We start from the raw sequence: 18,975 nt of genomic DNA on the forward strand, positions 1-18,975 counted from the left end.
AGTTCAATAGGGAGGATTCACACACTCGTGGAATTTAAAACAGAATTGCAAATTGTGGTGAAAACACACCTCTCACTGTGGGCAGACATTTTACACAGCTAGTGAAATTGTATAAGATAGCCATTGCATACTATATAGAGAAATAATATTGTAAAGGGAAATGCAATGCAAACTAATACTATAACATACCACAAGAGATTTGTTAAGACTCGTTATTGATAATGAATATAGTATTAATGAGTAAGTGAATACAATAATACAAGCGTTCCTGTGCTGCGGTATAGTTCATATTTAAGCAAACAAATGTACAGAACGCAGGTGGCAAACCTGATGAGTAGCTGCATTAGTTTTGAATGTGGCGCGCTTGTCAAATCCCTTCACTGCGCATAACCGGTCATCTTCCTTGTTTGTTTTTTCTTGACGTCACACTCGAAACACCGGGCTTTTAGTGAGAGCCCTTTGCGGGCATTCACAGGACCAATATAATTGCGAGATTAAATAAATGACACATATACTAACCAATGAAAACACACAATATAACATTCAATTGTGGTTCTTAGAAGCTGGGCGTTTCAAAATAAAAATACCGGACATAAAGCTGAAAACCGGATTGTCCGGTGTAAAACCATGCTGTGATTGAAACGGAACTTGACAGATTTTCCCAGAATAGCTTTTCAAACACCATAGTAATGAAAATATCTTTAGGTTTTTTTTTGTTTTGTTTTGTTTTTAACTTACATATTCACTTGTCTGTAAGAACACGATATTCTCCAGTATACTGCAGCTGGCTGATCCGGGCACGTTTCTTTGACACGCAAATGTTTGTTTTTTTGTTACACACGGCATACTGTAATAATTAATACAATACAAGCAGAGGTAGCCAATTTGATGTAATTTCATTAAACCACACTAGTTCACAGTCCTGTTTGTGGGGTTTCTCAGCTCAGTGTTTACTGAAAGAGGGATTATTTTTTTGGTTCAAACAACAACTCAACAAAGCCTCTGATAGAGCGAATGTCAGTTCTTATATTTATATTATATTATTTTTTTATTATGTTATTTTTTTTTTAACCACCCCACTTTAACGATTGCTTGTAAATACACCAGAACGGATTATTATCATTATCAATATCATTATTATTATCATTATCATTATCATTATCATCATCATTATTATTATTATTATTTGTTTATTTGGCAGACGCTTTATCCAAGGCGACTTACAGAGACTAGGGTGTGTGAACTATGCATCAGCTGCAGAGTCACTTACAACTACGTCTCACCTGAAAGACGGAGCACAAGGAGGCCTGTGCCTCGTGTGCCTCATAGCTGGCTACGGCCTTGAGGTTAGGTAGAGCAATTAAAATATAACGGCTCTTTAAATATACTAATATACAATTAAAATCTGATCTGATGTGAAACTGTATAACCTAGTAAACAGACATGTTAAATATCCCTGGGAATTCTTATCTTCTAGGATAGCTACAAGGAAATGGTTCAAACCCTTACCTGTTTCCCACTCCTTTCCTTCTCAGCTGAGACTGTATCATGGCTCCTGTGTTCAATTTGTGAACACAACAAGCAAATACACGTCTGATCGGTTCTACAGAAGACCTCCAAAACCTTCTGGTGTTCAGCACAAATCTTCTGCTCCAGATTCCCAATTGCATTGACCAGCTTGTGCCTCTTGAAAGCAGCCCCCTCATAGTGTGGCTTGACGTGTGTTTCACAGTAAGAGGCCAGGCACGTCAAACAGGATTTCACAGCTTTGAACTTTCTCCCAGTGCAGAAATCACACGGCACATCTCCAGGTCCAGCATAACTTTGAGCAGGAGGAGGATTGAGTCCTGTCTTCTTTAATTCCTCCACAAGTTCGGCCAGCATGGTGTTTCTGCACAGATCAGGCCTTGGAGTAAAGAACTTTCTGCACTGGGGGCAGCTGTAGACACCTGTATGATCAGTCTGATCCCAGCAGTTCTTAATACACCCCATACAGTAACTGTGTCCACATGGAATAGCGACTGGGTCCTTCAATAGCTCCAGACACACTGAACAGCTAAACTGGTCATGCGATACCAGAATATTCGCTTCTGCTATTCTTGCTGCAATGAGACAAGGAGACATGCTGTTAGTTAACTGCCCAGTGTAACCATGTTAAATACAAGAAAGCAAGAGATTCATATCATTACAGTTCTGTTAAAAAGCTGAAACAAGATTTTTTGCGGCACCCCAAAGCCAGTTTGTGATGGCTTTCATGATGTTGTTTGTGTCTCAGGTTAACCCACGCAGCACAAAAAATAAATAAATAAATAAATAAATAAATAAATAAATAAATAAAAGGAAAACCTGTCCGATTACTGTGGCAGATTGAGAACGCACGGGAGCTTTGTGGAATTGTATTTTGTAAATTGTCAGATACCGTATTACAGTGCTTTGTTTTGCAATAATGTTCACTGATTTTATTAGTATAGTATACGTGTCGATACTTTGATGTTTTAGACCAACGTTTCTCAAATGGGGCCATCAGTGTGATTTTGTGCGGCCACAGCAGCCCCCAGCAACTCCTCTCTAAAGCGTGATTCACACAGGACTAAAAACCAGACGTCCTCAGAGTGGGTCAAAAACAGAGGATGTCTAGAAACCTCCCAGACGTGGATTAATTTTCATCAAGGAAAGCTGGTAAATTCAAAATGAAACGCTATGTTGTGGCCACAGAAGGCACTTTTGTGCATGATTTGTAAACAATAAACATGGTGTAAATAGCTAATTTCATTGTACCTTCTTTTCCAAAGGCAATAACCATTTTGTCTCTTGTCTCTTGAGTGATATGCATTTCCATACATATCTTAAAATGCACTGTTAATAAAATCATCAATTGTTTAAGAGTTGACAATTATGTTTTGTATTTTCTCAGGACAGATCGTACTAATCTGAATATTATATTATGGTTTATTGAGAAGGCTGCTGTTGATTTGAGGTGTATACCCTGGAAATGCTGCATCAATTCTAACACAACCTGTAAAAAAAAATCAGGAGGACCTCTGAGAATGATCTGTGATCAAACCTAGCGACCTCGTGCACGCAATGAATCGTGTGGAACAAGGTACCGCGTGAGAGTCATTTAAATACAATGAATAATGTTAATGCATGGACATGTATTTAAATTGCTTCCCCTTAGACCGCGGGGGAGGTGTTTGTTATACTAACCATATTCACTTAAGAGCGGTACCTTCACTGAATGTCTCAAGGTGTGTTAACAGAACCGCGTTTGGAAACCCGGCGATTTCAACTAAATCACAACATAAATAGAGCAGCTCACTACCAGTGCCGATCACGAAACAAGACACACCCGCAACACACACAAACACACACACACACACACACACACACACATCCACAACACACACACACACACACACACACACACACACACACACACACACAAGCACGACACATCCACAACACACATACAAATATACACACACACCCAGACACATCCACAACACACACACAAACACACACACACACCCAGACACACATCCACAACACACACACACAACACACACACACACTGACACACACACAAACACACACCCGCAACACACATACAAGCACACACACCCACAACACACACACATCCACAACACACACACAAGAACACACACACACCCAGACACACCCACAACACACACACAAGAACACACACACACACCCAGACACATCCACAACACACACACAAGAACACACACACACCCACACACACACACACATCCACAACACACACACAAGCACACACACACACCCAGACACATCCACAACACACATACAAGCACACACACACACCCACAACATACATACAAACACACACCCAGACAGACACACCCAGACACATCCACAACACACATACAAGAACACACACGACACATCCACAACACACATACAAGCAAATACACCCCCAGACACATCCACAACACACATACAAGCACACATACACACACAAGACACATCCACAACACACATACAAGAACACACACACACACACACGACACATCCACAACACACATACAAACACACACACGACACATCCACAACACACATACAAGAACACACACACACACACACGACACATCCACAACACACACACAAACACACACACGACACATCCACAACACACATACAAGCACACACACACACACACACACGACACATCCACAACACACATACAAGCACACACACACACACACGACACATCCACAACACACATACAAGCACACACACACAAACATCCACAACACACATACAAGCACACACACACACACACACATCCACAACACACACACAAGAACACACACACACAAGCACACACACACACACGACACATCCACAACACACACACAAACACACACACGACACATCCACAACACACATACAAGCACACACACACACACACACACGACACATCCACAACACACATACAAGCACACACACACACACACGACACATCCACAACACACATACAAGCACACACACACAAACATCCACAACACACATACAAGCACACACACACACACACACATCCACAACACACACACAAGAACACACACACACAAGCACACACACACACACGACACATCCTCAAAACACATACAAGCACACACACACCCACACATCCACAACACACACAAGCATACAAGCACACACGACACATCCGCAACACACATACAAGCACACACACTACACATCCGCAACACATACAAGCACACACACACACACAACCACAACACAACACACATACAAGCACACACACGCACACACCCAGACACATCTGCAACACACATACAAGACCACACACACACACACACACGACACATCTGCAGCACACACACAATCACACACACGACACATCCGCAACACACAAGCATACACACACGACACATCCCCAACACACATACAAGCATATACACGACACATCCACAACACACATACAAACACACACACACCCAGACACATCCGCAACACATACAAGCACACACACACACACGACACATCCGCAACACACATACAAGCACACACACACGACACATCTGCAACACACACACACACACACACACACACACACTACATCCTCAACACACATACAGGTCCAGGATTGGGAAAGCCTGGTACATACGGTGTGTTACAAGGTGTGTGCTGATTAGGAGGTTACTCCACTGTATTATTGCATCTATTAAGTTTAGTGAATAAGGTGTTTATCACTGTATGAAACTGCGTGAAGTGATCTTCCTTTATCACTGTATGAAACTGTGTGAAGTGATCTTCCTTTATCACTGTATGAAACTGCGTGAAGTGATCTTCCTTTATCACTGTATGAAACTGCGTGAAGTGATCTTCCTTTATCACTGTATGAAACTGCGTGAAGTGATCTTCCTTTATCACTGTATGAAACTGCGTGAAGTGATCTTCCTTTATCACTGTATGAAACTGCGTGAAGTGATCTTCCTTTATCACTGTATGAAACTGCGTGAAGTGATCTTCCTTTATCACTGTATGAAACTGTGTGAAGTGATCTTCCTTTATCACTGTATGAAACTGTGTGAAGTGATCTTCCTTTATCACTGTATGAAACTGCGTGAAGTGATCTTCCTTTATCACTGTATGAAACTGCGTGAAGTGATCTTCCTTTATCACTGTATGAAACTGCGTGAAGTGATCTTCCTTTTTCACTGTATAATGTCCAAAACACTGCCGTGTAGTGAATGAGGCACTTTGTTTAGAGTTAATTGAGTGATATTTTTTAGACATCAATAAGCAGAAATGTTTTGCATTTTACAAGTCATCTGTTGAAACTGTATTTATTTACTTTGATAAACTTTTTATCAACTTTACTCCCGTTTTTTTTCCCTGATCTGAATTGCCCAGTTTGAATACCCCCTCACCTCTGTAACCCAGGACTGAAGATAAAGCTCCTTTCACAGTCTCAAGCGAGTCGCCTCTCAGAGTTACTAAGTAGTTACTGAATCCTGGAGGCGAGGAAGGAAGTCTCTGCCTGGAATCACAAAGACTCCTGACCAGCTTTATTGAGCAAACATACATAAACTCATCAGACACATGTAAGGCGTGTGTGTGTTTGTTCAATACAGCCTGTGCAATAAAAGGAATTGGAATTGATTTAAAGGGTTATTCAGAAGTGATTCGAGTCGGGGTCTGCAGTAGGGGGCTGCAGTAAACCTGATTGAATACTAATACATGAATTACGCAGTTTCAATAAAACAACACATTTGCCTAAAATGGCCGTTCAGAAATCGAAAGTAAACCGTGGCTATCCTGTGCATTTCATATATTTAGACAACCAAACACAATCTAATTGAGAATAAGCCCTTTTTGGCCACACATACTCTTTATTACAGCAGGAGCTCTACACAGAATATGTAAAAGTAAATACTTACACGGATCCGGCGCTGAGGCTCCGGTATCCATCGCTATCTATCTTCTATTCCTTTTGAAAACTTTCCTTCCTCTCTTATACGTCGATTTGTTATGCATGCAGTTTTCTTTGGTTTGTTTTTGGTAATATCTTTTAAATAGGATCAGCTCAAATATATATAACACAGATATACACTGGCTTTCTAGACCACGCACACAAATAAAGTATATTCTTCGAAGTGTTAATAGAACTTCGGTGTAGAAATCGCTCTGTCAGAACTTGCGTCTCAAACAGGATCTGAAAGCGCCGAAGCGCCGCCCGTGGAAGCGCTCAGAACTGCAAGCATGACATCACATCAAACGCGCTGTCTCCCCTTCTGCATTCTCCTGGCCGGGAGGAAGGCTGTTCACCTGTCAGACATTAATAAGACGAGACACGGACACAGCAAGATGAAAAACATGATCATTTACTCAATTCTGATACGAGTCTCAAACAGGGGCGTCATTCAGTGCCCCTGCTTTTTTGTGCGCATGTCACATTATGAGCAACGCAGTGTTCATAGGTGTTGTTTATTTAGATATCACATTTCAACTTGAAAGGTAATGTGTTTTATTTGTTTGTTTTTTGCTGAATTATTAAACGTGCATGGAGTTCACGGAAGCGTAACATGAATGTCAAGATCTGCGCGTATCCGCGGAACATTCAAACCGCCGGGAACGCGCTTTGATTAAACGAGCAAGGCACGCATGCGCACAACACACAGGGGGCTCTGAATTTGATACTACACCGGCCGAGCCCGCCAGGGGCCCCCCAGGGCAGTTTCTGTGATGAGTTAAAGGGCTAAAGGAAAGTGTTCCTGTTTTGTGACATCGGAAGTGCAGCGACTAGCCTGACAATGTAACGCTGTTGAATGAAACATTCTCTTTTTTCTTGCTAAAAGCTGCAATAGTACTATGTTTTAAAATTGTTCCGCCTATAAAAACATCATAGCAACAGCCTTGCCAATGTTATCGCGATAATTTGAATTTGTTGAAAGAAAAAAATTACGATAATAGCTGTTGTGTTACAAAATGCAAACGAGAAAGGTACGTGTTACTAATAATTCTGTTCAAGTGTTTAAGATGTGTTCTGGGAACGTGTCAGTAAAAGTGCTTGGCTTATAACATCTATCACGTCACAGCAACTAAGCAAATAGCAAAATAATAGCCAGGGCCATTTTAACTAATTAAGAAGTTAACCGAGTCGAAGAGGACAACGAAAAGCTAAACTCTTCTGTTTTTGAGCTGATATAACTCTAAAAGGATACTTGCTAATACTTATACTCAGGGCTTAAATTCATTTATTTTCACGAGGACTGTAGCAATTTATTTTCATGGCAATTATTACAAGTGAACATATTTACGTACAGTGGGCTCTGTGCTCGTGTCGGTACCAATGTTAATAAGGAAGGTTTAAGGCACATTTAAAGAATATTTGCGATACTCAAAACATGGGCAGCAGTGTGGAGTAGTGGTCAGGGCTCTGGACTCCTGACCGGAGGGTCGTGGGTTCAATCCCAGGTGGGGGACACTGCTGCTGTACCCTTGAGCAAGGTACTGTAATGAACCTGCTCGTTCACGGCTACTGGATTAAATACGCAATAGCGAGCCGATACCACCACCTTTGTTTAACCGGATGATCCGGTAGTTTTATTTATAGAAGGGAGAGTGTATGAAGTGACGTCACAAAGACACCAGGAACAGCAACTCAGGACAAACAATTTATTAGTATAGTTAATTAAAACAGGGCAGTTAGCGATCTTAGACCATACCAATAAATGAGACCAATGGAGCTCGATTAATTATTCACTGCGGTATAGGAAACGCTGGGGGCAGACACGCCCACTGCAACCCCCGTGGAGTAAGAAAATAAAACTCAAACACAATCATTCATTAGTGAACATGAATCACACTACAATCAAAAATAGAGATAAAATACATTAACTACAACAAGACAGCTCAAAGAAAACTATAAACAGATAAATCAAATCATTAACAGTGACCCAATATAGACAATAACCAGATAACACAACAAACTGAAATACACAAAATAAACCTCCACAAGGATGTGAGTGAGCGTGTCTGTCCCCTGCAGATCCACGCAGTGTTTACAGTGTAATAGTTTGGAATTGAAGTGTGGTTAAGATCAATAAAACACCAAGATTACAAAGTAGAAATACAACAATAGTATAGCAATTTAAAAGAGTCCTCCCCTGGTTTCTCATCAGAGTCAGTCTCCTTACAGACTCGTCACCCCAGTGCTCACACAGAGCATTCCATCCCGGTAAGGCGCCCGGTGTTGAGCTTTTTAATGGGTATTTTCATTCAAAGAAACTTGTGTTCAGATTTGCCCAAAAAGGCATATCCAAGAAATGCAATATTGACCAGCATTGATTCAGTGATAACTCCTTGTCGTCTCATTCTAACAGTTTTCAAAAGGATCAGAACCATTCTAAAACGTTTCCTTACAGGTTGTATTCTCAATGTGTACGAACAACATAAATAGTAGATATATTTATTAACCACTGAATGTACCAGGTAATGTAAAAAGATGACTTCCCTTCAATGAACCCTTATGGTTTTATTTAAATTGCAAAGGGACATGATTCACCTGTGTGCAGTACTCAAGTCCATGTAGGTAATTCTGTTTTTCTACACAATTCTACAAAACATGCTGTGTTTAAGTGTGTGTTGTCAGCATAAAGCTGACATATTTATAACTTCCAATCTGTGAACATGTGGGTAATGTTGCTCAGCAGTCTTGCAGCATAATCAAATGTGATAGAAAGTTCTGCCTCTTCTCTCGCATTGGTCTGGTTGACCTTGTGAACCTTGAACTCCTCCAGCTCTTGCCAATGCGTTTCTGACAGTTCTTTAATCTGCTCTTCTAGTTTTTCTAACTTCTTTTCCATTTTCCTCCTTAGCTCCTCCAGTTCCTTCTGGTACTTGGCTCTCAGCTCCTGTTCCTTCCTTTGCAGTTCCTCTTCATACTGCTGCTTTAACCTCTGTTCCACTTCCTTGATCTTCGCCTCCACCAGCAACCCTAACCCTAACCCTAACCAAGAGGAACACGTGGGGTCCTGGGGAAGACAGAGAAACACATTCCACAACCTCATGTTTAACTTTCTCTGAAGAGAGCTCTGTGTCATACAAGCCTGCGGTGTGACAACCACAGCAATGTTTTCAGTAGCAAACACTGTTTTGTTATTGAGGCAGCATCGACCTTAGATCTAAACTCTCTTCTGCCTAGGATAGTGTTTCCTGCGGAACTTATTCCAGCCCTTGATCTCAGGCAGAGTGTGTCGGGCTTGCTCAGGGGAGGGAGTCTCCCTTTGTGTTTCTTCATTTGATTCTGCTTTGCTTTCAGACACTGCAAAAAAATAGAGTTCATCTACTTTACACCAGTACCTTCCACTGCAGCCCAGCACTTCAACAACTGAGCTACCTAAAACAGCACAGACACTGCAACAATACAACACGGATGATGTCAAAAGGGAGAGGGGGGGACTAGGAATATGTTTGTTTAATTTTGTGCTATAAACTCAGTTGATTAATCATTTATATTGAATTAATTGTATTAATGCATACACAATCTATTCCATACATAAGAAATAACCCACGTAAGACAATCCTTACCGCACGCCCTGGATTTTTTAGGGAAAACATAGGAAATGTATTATGTATCCTTCCACTTAGAAAAAAAAATACTCCCTGAAGACTGTTTGATTGTAACATATATTTTGTACTTTATTTGCCATAAACATTACATTGAACATAGCCATTTATAGTAACATTTGAGATGAAATTACATTTGTGAATTGAAGGCAGACTGATTTCCCACATCTGAGGGCGGATTCACGGAACAGATAAACACTGTTTTTTTTTTTTTTTTGTGTAGGAAATGATCCTACTCAGTCTTTGCGGTCTTCAAGAGAAGCTGACCAATAATCTCTGAGGCTGTTTTCACACCGATGACGGTAACCTGAATAATTTTCCTAGATTGTAAACCAGCATTAGATGATATGTGGACTAAACGAGTTCCGTGTCAGTTTGCACAGTGCCGCAGTCCTTCAGTCCGTGGCGAACACAATAGAATTCAAACCCGACCTTGTTCTGAAATCGGAGGGTTGTGGTGAGATGCATCTGTTGTGTCGAGTTTCAACATTGCATACGCACTAGTCAGTTTTATAAGGCGATATTTAGTTTAATAAGTAGATGCCGCTGCTATATATATATATATATATATATATATATATATATATATATATATATATATATATATATATATAGATTGTGAGCGAGCTTGCCACTCACTCAGGTTCGTTGCCCCTTTAAGAACTGCGACCCAGCACACAAATGGATTTTCAAAGCGCGGTTGCACTATTTTTAATAATACACAAATCAAAACACACAAAACCAAATAAACACCTAGCTCTTATCGAGTGTGTATTTGAGCACTAGTACAACAAGACCATGTACAGAATTAAAATGAATGGACTATAGAATAGTCTTTTTTTCTTGTAAGTGTAATTTTCTTGTAACTCAGCTATATAAATGGGTAATTGTGTGTAAAAATAATGTGTAAAACAATAATGCAATTGTATGTAAAAAAAAAAATACCTTGTAACAATTGTAAATCGCCCTGGATAAGGGCGTCTGCTAAGAAATAAATAATAGTAATTGGTTTAAAAACAAACAAGATTATCCATAAACTAATGTTCATAGAAAATAATTATAAAAAGAGAATTTCGACAAAAGCTGGCGGGAAGCGCTGTCGCTGCTGATTGGTTGTTTCTACGCGCTTTGAAAAGGGAGTCTTGTCTTCCAGAATATCAGCATATATTCTGTGTGCTTTTGAAGGCGTGGATTTCCATAACAACTTTCTTGTTGAAGGCTGTCAAAAGAGGAGGAGCGGGTGCACCAGTCGTAGTCGTGTAGTAGTATTGTTGTAATCTTTAAATAACCACTAGAAATATATAAACTGCTTCAATATTTGACGTAGTTGTTAAATTTGATGTATTGCCCGTTCAAAAACGAGCAATAAGCGAGGGTGGCGTTATAGTGAGGGTCAAAATAAATAAATAAATAAATAACACACACATAACCTTCTATGTTTGCAATAAATTCAAACGTTTTACTTTTTCAGTTATGCAATTACAGTATCTCCAGAGCATTTTAATAAAACATTATTTTTTTTTAAAAAAACTACAGTACTAGTTCTTAACACAACAGTAGGTCTACTAGTGACGTTTTATCATCTTTTCCCATCTGAATGAAACATATATGGTTACCTTTGAGAAACAGTTAATACTTAAATACTTAAATAAAATAAAGTAAAGTTTCAAAATCACCCAAACAGCAATTCCATAAAAAAACAAAAAAGCGTTTTTTTTTTTTTTTTTTACACTGTCATTTGAACTTCACTACTTCACTGTTTGTGGCGCGGCTGTAAGCCTGCTGAACACCATTGAACGGTGCCGTCTATTTATTTCACAAAGCAATTTAAGCTCAACAGCATTCTTTTTTAAGCAGTTAAAAAAAATTGAATATGTACAGGCAAATATTTTTTTTAAAACGAAAAGTAAAACAAAAAACTATTCTGCTCTTTACAAAACGGACGCTTTAGTTTAAGTCAACCTTCATCTGTGCAAAACTTGCACGTAAACAAGCACACTTAGTTTGTTTTAACATTTACGTGGTTTATAAAAGTCACTTATTTTAGACTACGTAATTTTTTTCAGGTTAAACAAATCGACCCGTTCCATCAAGGTAAGCCATTTGTTTCATTAGAATGTCTCCAATTGTCCTTCGATTAACATGCCTCACATTTGCGAGGGCATGTTAATCTTGCTGACTTGCTTCCTTATTTTCAGACGCATACATGCAGATTTGTTTCTTTTGCTCTGGTGTTAAATGTAGGGTCGACTCGCCGTGTTGTACTTTCTGTTTTGCTTTGGGATCGGGAGTGTTGATGACATTGGTATGAACGTTCAGTGAACAACGAATTAGGAACGCGAGTCAAAGGTTAACTGCATGACTTTGTTGTTTTAATTGGCCGTGATTGTTTCGCTGGCGCTACAATGATTGAAACTACAATGCTTATATTTACCTTTGCTTGGCTTGGGAAGTTGGCGGGTGGCGGACAGCGGGGTGGTGATAAAACGGGCACAATAGCACTGTTTTTAGATTGGTGACATTTGTTCAGAGAGAATAGCTGGCGGCATGCGGGGGTTACGTTATAAAGGGGGCGGTATAACGCAGGACAACTGTATATGAAGACAAGCACAGAAACATAACTTCTATTTATACATTACATTCTAAACCCGATGAACATGTTACAACTTCAATAGAAAGACATGCAGATAAATAAAATAAGGAAAAGCATTAATAAATTATAAAACAGTCTGTTTAATATTCTAGGCACATGTTTTAGCGGTTGCCTCTGACGATAATTCCAGTTGGATTTGTAGCTGGCCTGGGGTGTTTACGCTTCAACCTGTGTAGCTTACAATTTTCCTTATTTACTGTGATTGGCTGTAAAGACAACAGTGCTAGCCAGAGATTGGATCATGTTAGTTGGGTTGTTTTTTTCCTTGTGTACAGTTTCCTAGTAACTGAAGACATTGCATTCTGGGAGATGTAGTTGTTAGTGGAAGTTTTAGGGGAGGCAGACAAGCTGTGCCGCAAAATTGTTTGCCTATTTTTAGTGTTTACCTATTTAAATTTAGTGCGGATTTTCTTCATGCGTAAAAAAACGGCAGGTACGCAGCTTACCTGGACCGCTGGCTATAACTATAGAATACAGTGATTAAAACGAATACGGAAATGAATAAGTAAAGAACTTCCACATCGTTATCCCAACGTACAGTAAAATAACATCTCCCGGAAGTGCCAGTATTGAAAAGCACTGATCTGAGCTTCTTAATAATAAATAAATAAATAAATAAATAAATAAACAAACTTGTCATTTAGAGTATTTTCTGATGTCTGGGTTTCATGTTTCTGAACAGACAGAGTAGCATTATACAAAATAAGTAAATACATTTGAAATACTCACTTGAACCACTCGATGGCGCTTTACGCTTACTTCTTGTTCTGAAACTGGAGCTGTGTGACGCGAATCCTCTCCGGGAAGGTGTAGCTGCTTCTGTTGTGAGAGGAACTGCACAAAGTGTTACTTATAATAACAGGGGCAGGTCTAGTCTTGTAGATTGACTGGTTCACAAAATCCCTGTGACCCCACGCCACCTCAACACATTTATAACATACCTGAGGACATGCATTTGCAGGTCAATTTAACTAACATACTAAGAGTACAGCCGTAATAAGCAATACTTGGAGTTACTAAAATATGAAAATCGTTTTTAAAAATGTAATAGCTTTGGCATGGGTTTTTTCCCACTTTTTCTGTATGAATTCAACTGCTGCAGAATGTGCAGGTGTTTTAGTTACTTGCATCACAGATATGAAGTCATTGCCAAATATTACTGCTGCTTTGTAAAATTCTGATATTCTTTCAGTTTTGTAACTGCTGAACCCCAGATTTGTAAAGGACTTGTATAACCTGTCAAGTTTCTCTGCATGTTGTCCTGTTTTTCTACCCCAAACTATGCAGTATTTGCAGTCGGCTCCGTCATCAACTGCTGAATAAAGCAACCAGGTAAACTGGGTGAGTCATTCCCTCCTAAATGAGCCAGCTTTGTTGTGTGAGCTCTTCTGCTTTGGTAATTCATATTTCTCATGAGGCTGCCATGGCTGCATAAAAATCTCACGGCGCTTTGCATCTGACAAAGAGTGTGTGTTCTTACAATATAGTGCCCTGTCTTTGAGGTGGCTTATTGTTTGGTTTATTTCTATTATAATGGTATTTTTGTACAGCTATGTTCCCTCCTGTAACCTGAACCTGTGCTCTTGTCTCATGATGACTCGCTGGGACAGTGCTGCAGCAGGGTGCTCTGAACCTGTGCTCCTGTCTCATGATGACTCGCTGGGACAGTGCTGCAGCAGAGTGCTCTGAACCTGTGCTCCTGTCTCATGATGACTCGCTGGGACAGTGTTGCAGCAGGGTGCTCTGAACCTGTGCTCTTGTCTCATGATGACTCGCTGGGACAGTGCTGCAGCAGAGTGCTCTGAACCTGTGCTCTTCTCTCATGATGGCTCACTGGGACAGTGCTGCAGCAGGGTGCTCTGAACCTGTGCTCTTCTCTCATGATGGCTCACTGGGAAAGTGCTGCAGCAGGGTGCTCTGAACCTGTGCTCTTCTCTCATGATGGCTCGCTGGGACAGTGCTGCAGCAGGGTGCTCTGAACCTGTGCTCCTGTCTCATGATGACTCGCTGGGACAGTGTTGCAGCAGGGTGCTCTGAACCTGTGCTCTTGTCTCATGATGACTCGCTGGGACAGTGCTGCAGCAGGGTGCTCTGAACCTGTGCTCTTGTCTCATGATGACTCGCTGGGACAGTGCTGCAGCAGGGTGCTCTGAACCTGTGCTCTGTCTCATGATGGCTTACTGGGACAGTGCTGCAGCAGGGTGCTCTGAATCTGTGCTCTTGTCTCATGATGACTCGCTGGGACAGTGCTGCAGCAGGGTGCTCTGAACCTGTGCTCTTGTCTCATGATGGCTCACTGGGACAGTGCTGCAGCAGGTTGCTCTGAACCTGTGCTCTTGTCTCATGATGACTCGCTGGGACAGTGCTGCAGCAGGGTGCTCTGAACCTGTGTTCTTGTCCCCATGATTGTTCACTGGATCAGTGCTGCAGCAGGGTGCTCTGAACCTGTGCTCTTGTCTCATGATAACTCGCTGGGACAGTGCTGCAGCAGGGTGCTCTGAACCTGTGCTCTTCTCTCATGATGGCTCACTGGGAAAGTGCTGCAGCAGGGTGCTCTGAACCTGTGCTCTTCTCTCATGATGGCTCGCTGGGACAGTGCTGCAGCAGGGTGCTCTGAACCTGTGCTCTTGTCTCATGATGGCTCGCTGGGACAGTGCTGCAGCAGGGTGCTCTTAACCTGTGCTCTTGTCTCATGATGGCTCGCTGGGACAGTGCTGCAGCAGGGTGCTCTGAACCTGTGCTCTTGTCTCATGATGGCTCGCTGGGACAGTGCTGCAGCAGGGTGCTCTGATCCTTATGTTCTTAAGTCAACCATTTCCCAGAAATGTAAGTTTCATTATTACTGTGCACTTTGTTTGGATTTATTTTAAAGTCGGCCATTTCCCAGAAATGCATGTTTTGTTATTATGCAGGAAGCTGCCGTGATCGTATCTTCAGGAAGCACAGGTTTGGCACTCATTCCCACAGCTCTTATTTACAATGCTGGACGTTAAACCTGTGTTTAATGGGTGGACACATAATGGAAAGCTGCTTTAGTGTTAAGTAGTTGTATGCAAAATATTAGACAAAACATATATAGGTAACATGGATACAAAATACCCCAGTCTTATAATGATGCTCATTTGATTTCTCCAAACATCTGTATTATCTGCACATGTATATAATCTGTACCTAACCATGTGATTGTTATTAGCAGAATAAATGTGTATTCCAGTTAAGAATGTGTATTTACATTGTGAGGCTCCTCACTCTGCTTCACACAGGCTTGCTTCACTGTGCTGCCTTTCTGACTCATCCTGAAAAGGCAACTAACTTATTAAATAACTAACGTATATTTTAATTTGATTGGGAAACAAAAAAACAAATTGACCACCCTTCTTTAATATAATCCATTATATGAATTAACCTTAATTCCTGTCATACAATATGATCAATCAAAACAGTTGTTTATATGAAATTTAAATACATATGATTTCAACTGAAACCGGGGGTGTACTTGTTTTAAAGCATGTATTTCTGTATTTCTGACATTAGTAAATCTGTATAATAGTATTTATATATCAAACCTATATATATATATATGTCTTGACTGGAATGTCGTGGGTTCAATCCCCGGTCAGGGACACTGCTATTGTACCCTTGAGCAAGGTACTTTACCTAGATTGCTCCAGTAAAAACCCAACTGTATAAATGGGTAATTGTATGTAAAAAATAATGTGATATCTTGTAACAATTGTAAGTCGCCCTGGATAAGGGCGTCAGCTAAGAAATAAATAATAATAATATATATATAGAGAGAAAGATATGTACAACATATCGAAACATTGGGCAGCTGGCTCTTTGAGCTAATATATATATATATATATATATATATATATATATATATATATATATATATATATATATAATTTTAAAGTATGTAAGTCAATTGGATTATGTACATCTAATGATCATTTAATGTTTGATTATGAGACCCCATATATACACAGTTCCATGAACACATACATTTCAATAATATAGCATGGTGATCCTGTGTGAGAAAGTATAGTATTTACAGTACTGTGCAAAAGTTTTAGGCAGGTGTGAAAAAATGCTGTAAAGTAAGAATGCTTTCAAAAATAGACATGTTAATAGATTATATTTATCAATTAACTAAATGCAAAGTGAGTGAACAGAAGAAAAATCGAAATCAAATCCATATTTGGTGTGACCACCCTTTGCCTTCAAAACAGCATCAATTCTTCTAGGTACACTTGCACAAAGTCAGGGATTTTGTAGGCATATAGTCAGGTGTATGATTAAACAATTATACCAAACAGGTGCTAATGATCATCAATTCAATATGTAGGTTGAAACACAATCATTAACTGAAACAGAAACAGCTGTGTAGGAGGAATAAAACTGGGTGAGGAACAGCCAAACTCAGCTAACAAGGTGAGGTTGCTGAAGACAGTTTACTGTCAAAAGTCATACACCATGGCAAGACTGAGCACAGCAACAAGACACAAGGTAGTTATACTGGATCAGCAAGGTCTCTCCCAGGCAGAAATTTCAAGGCAGACAGGGGTTTCCAGATGTGCTGTCCAAGCTCTTTTTGAAGAAGCACAAAGAAACGGGCAACGTTGAGGACCGTAGACGCAGTGGTCGGCCAAGGAAACTTACTGCAGCTGATGAAAGACACATCATGCTTAGTTCCCTTCGCAATGGGAAGATGTCCAGCAGTGCCATCAGCTCAGAATTGGCAGAAAACAGTGGGACCCTGGTACACCCATCTACTGTCCGGAGAAGTCTGGTCAGAAGTGGCCTTCATGGAAGACTTGCGGCCAAAAAGCCATACCTCCGACGTGGAAACAAGGCCAAGCGACTCAACTATGCACGAAAACACAGGAACTGGGGTGCAGAAAAATGGCAGCAGGTGCTCTGGACTGATGAGTCAAAATTTGAAATATTTGGCTGTAGCAGAAGGCAGTGTGTTCGCCGAAGGGCTGGAGAGCGGTACACGAATGAGTGTCTGCAGGCAACAGTGAAGCATGGTGGAGGTTCCTTGCAAGTTTGGGGCTGCATTTCTGCAAATGGAGTTGGGGATTTGGTCAGAATTAATGGTCTCCTCAATGCTGAGAAGTACAGGCAGATACTTATCCATCATGCAATACCATCAGGGAGGCATCTGATTGGCCCCAAATTTATTCTGCAGCATGACAATGACCCCAAACATACAGCGAAAGTGATTAAGAACTATCTTCAGCGTAAAGAAGAACAAGGAGTCCTGGAAGTGATGGTATGGCCCCCACAGAGCCCTGATCTCAACATCATCGAGTCTGTCTGGGATTACATGAAGAGAGAGAAGCAACTGAGGCTGCCTAAATCCACAGAAGAACTGTGGTTAGTTCTCCAAGATGTTTGGGCCAACCTACCTGCCGAGTTCCTTCAAAAACTGTGTGCAAGTGTACCTAGAAGAATTGATGCCGTTTTGAAGGCAAAGGGTGGTCACACCAAATATTGATTTGATGTAGATTTTTCTTCTGTTCACTCACTTTGCATTTTGTTAATTGATAAATATAAACTATTAACATGTCTATTTTTGAAAGCATTCTTACTTTACAGTATTTTTTCACACCTGCTTAAAACTTTTGCACAGTACTGTATATATATATATATATACACACAGTGCTTATAGAAAGTCTACACCCCCTTGAACTTTTTTCACATTTTGTTGTGTCAGTGCCTCAGAGTTTCATGCATTTAAATGAGGATTTTTTCCCCACTTATCTACACACCATACTCCACACTGTTAAGGGGAAAAAAGTTTTTATTGAGAAAAAAAAATTATATATTAAAAATACAAAACTGAAAGATCATAACTGGATAAATCTCCAACCCCTGATTTAATACTTGGTGGAAGCAACTTTGGCAGCAATTACAGCTGTGAGTCTGTTGGGATAGGTCTCTACCAACTTTGCACACCTAGATTTGGCAATATTTGACCAAAACTGTTCAAGCTCTGTGAAGTTCCTTGGGGAGCGTTGATGGACAGCAATCTCCAAGTCATGCCACAAATTTTCGATTGGATTTAGGTCGGGGCTCTGACTGAGCCACTCAAGGACATTTATCTTTTTGTTCCTTAGCCACTCCAGTGTAGCTTGGGCTGTGTGCTTTGGGTCGTTGTCATGCTGAAAGGTGAACTT

At 40.5% G+C, this 18,975-nt stretch overlaps 1 protein-coding gene across 8 annotated transcripts in view; it reads right to left on the minus strand.

Annotated features, from left to right (window-relative positions):
* The window catches only part of LOC117432616 (uncharacterized), a 119,783-nt gene that overhangs the window by 28,110 nt on the left and 72,698 nt on the right, over positions 1 to 18,975 (minus strand). For 7 of the 8 annotated variants that reach the window (XM_059016471.1, XM_059016467.1, XM_059016468.1 and 4 more), the window contains exon 4: positions 1,510 to 2,102. In XM_059016471.1, the coding sequence (XP_058872454.1) occupies positions 1,510 to 2,102 (593 nt within the window). Of the gene's footprint in view, positions 1 to 1,509; positions 2,103 to 6,446; positions 6,972 to 18,975 lie in introns of those variants that run through there. The other variant, XM_059016470.1, reaches the window with a different exon arrangement.

Source organism: Acipenser ruthenus, chromosome 53 (assembly GCF_902713425.1).
Source record: "Acipenser ruthenus chromosome 53, fAciRut3.2 maternal haplotype, whole genome shotgun sequence".
Taxonomy (NCBI): Eukaryota; Metazoa; Chordata; class Actinopteri; order Acipenseriformes; family Acipenseridae; genus Acipenser; species Acipenser ruthenus.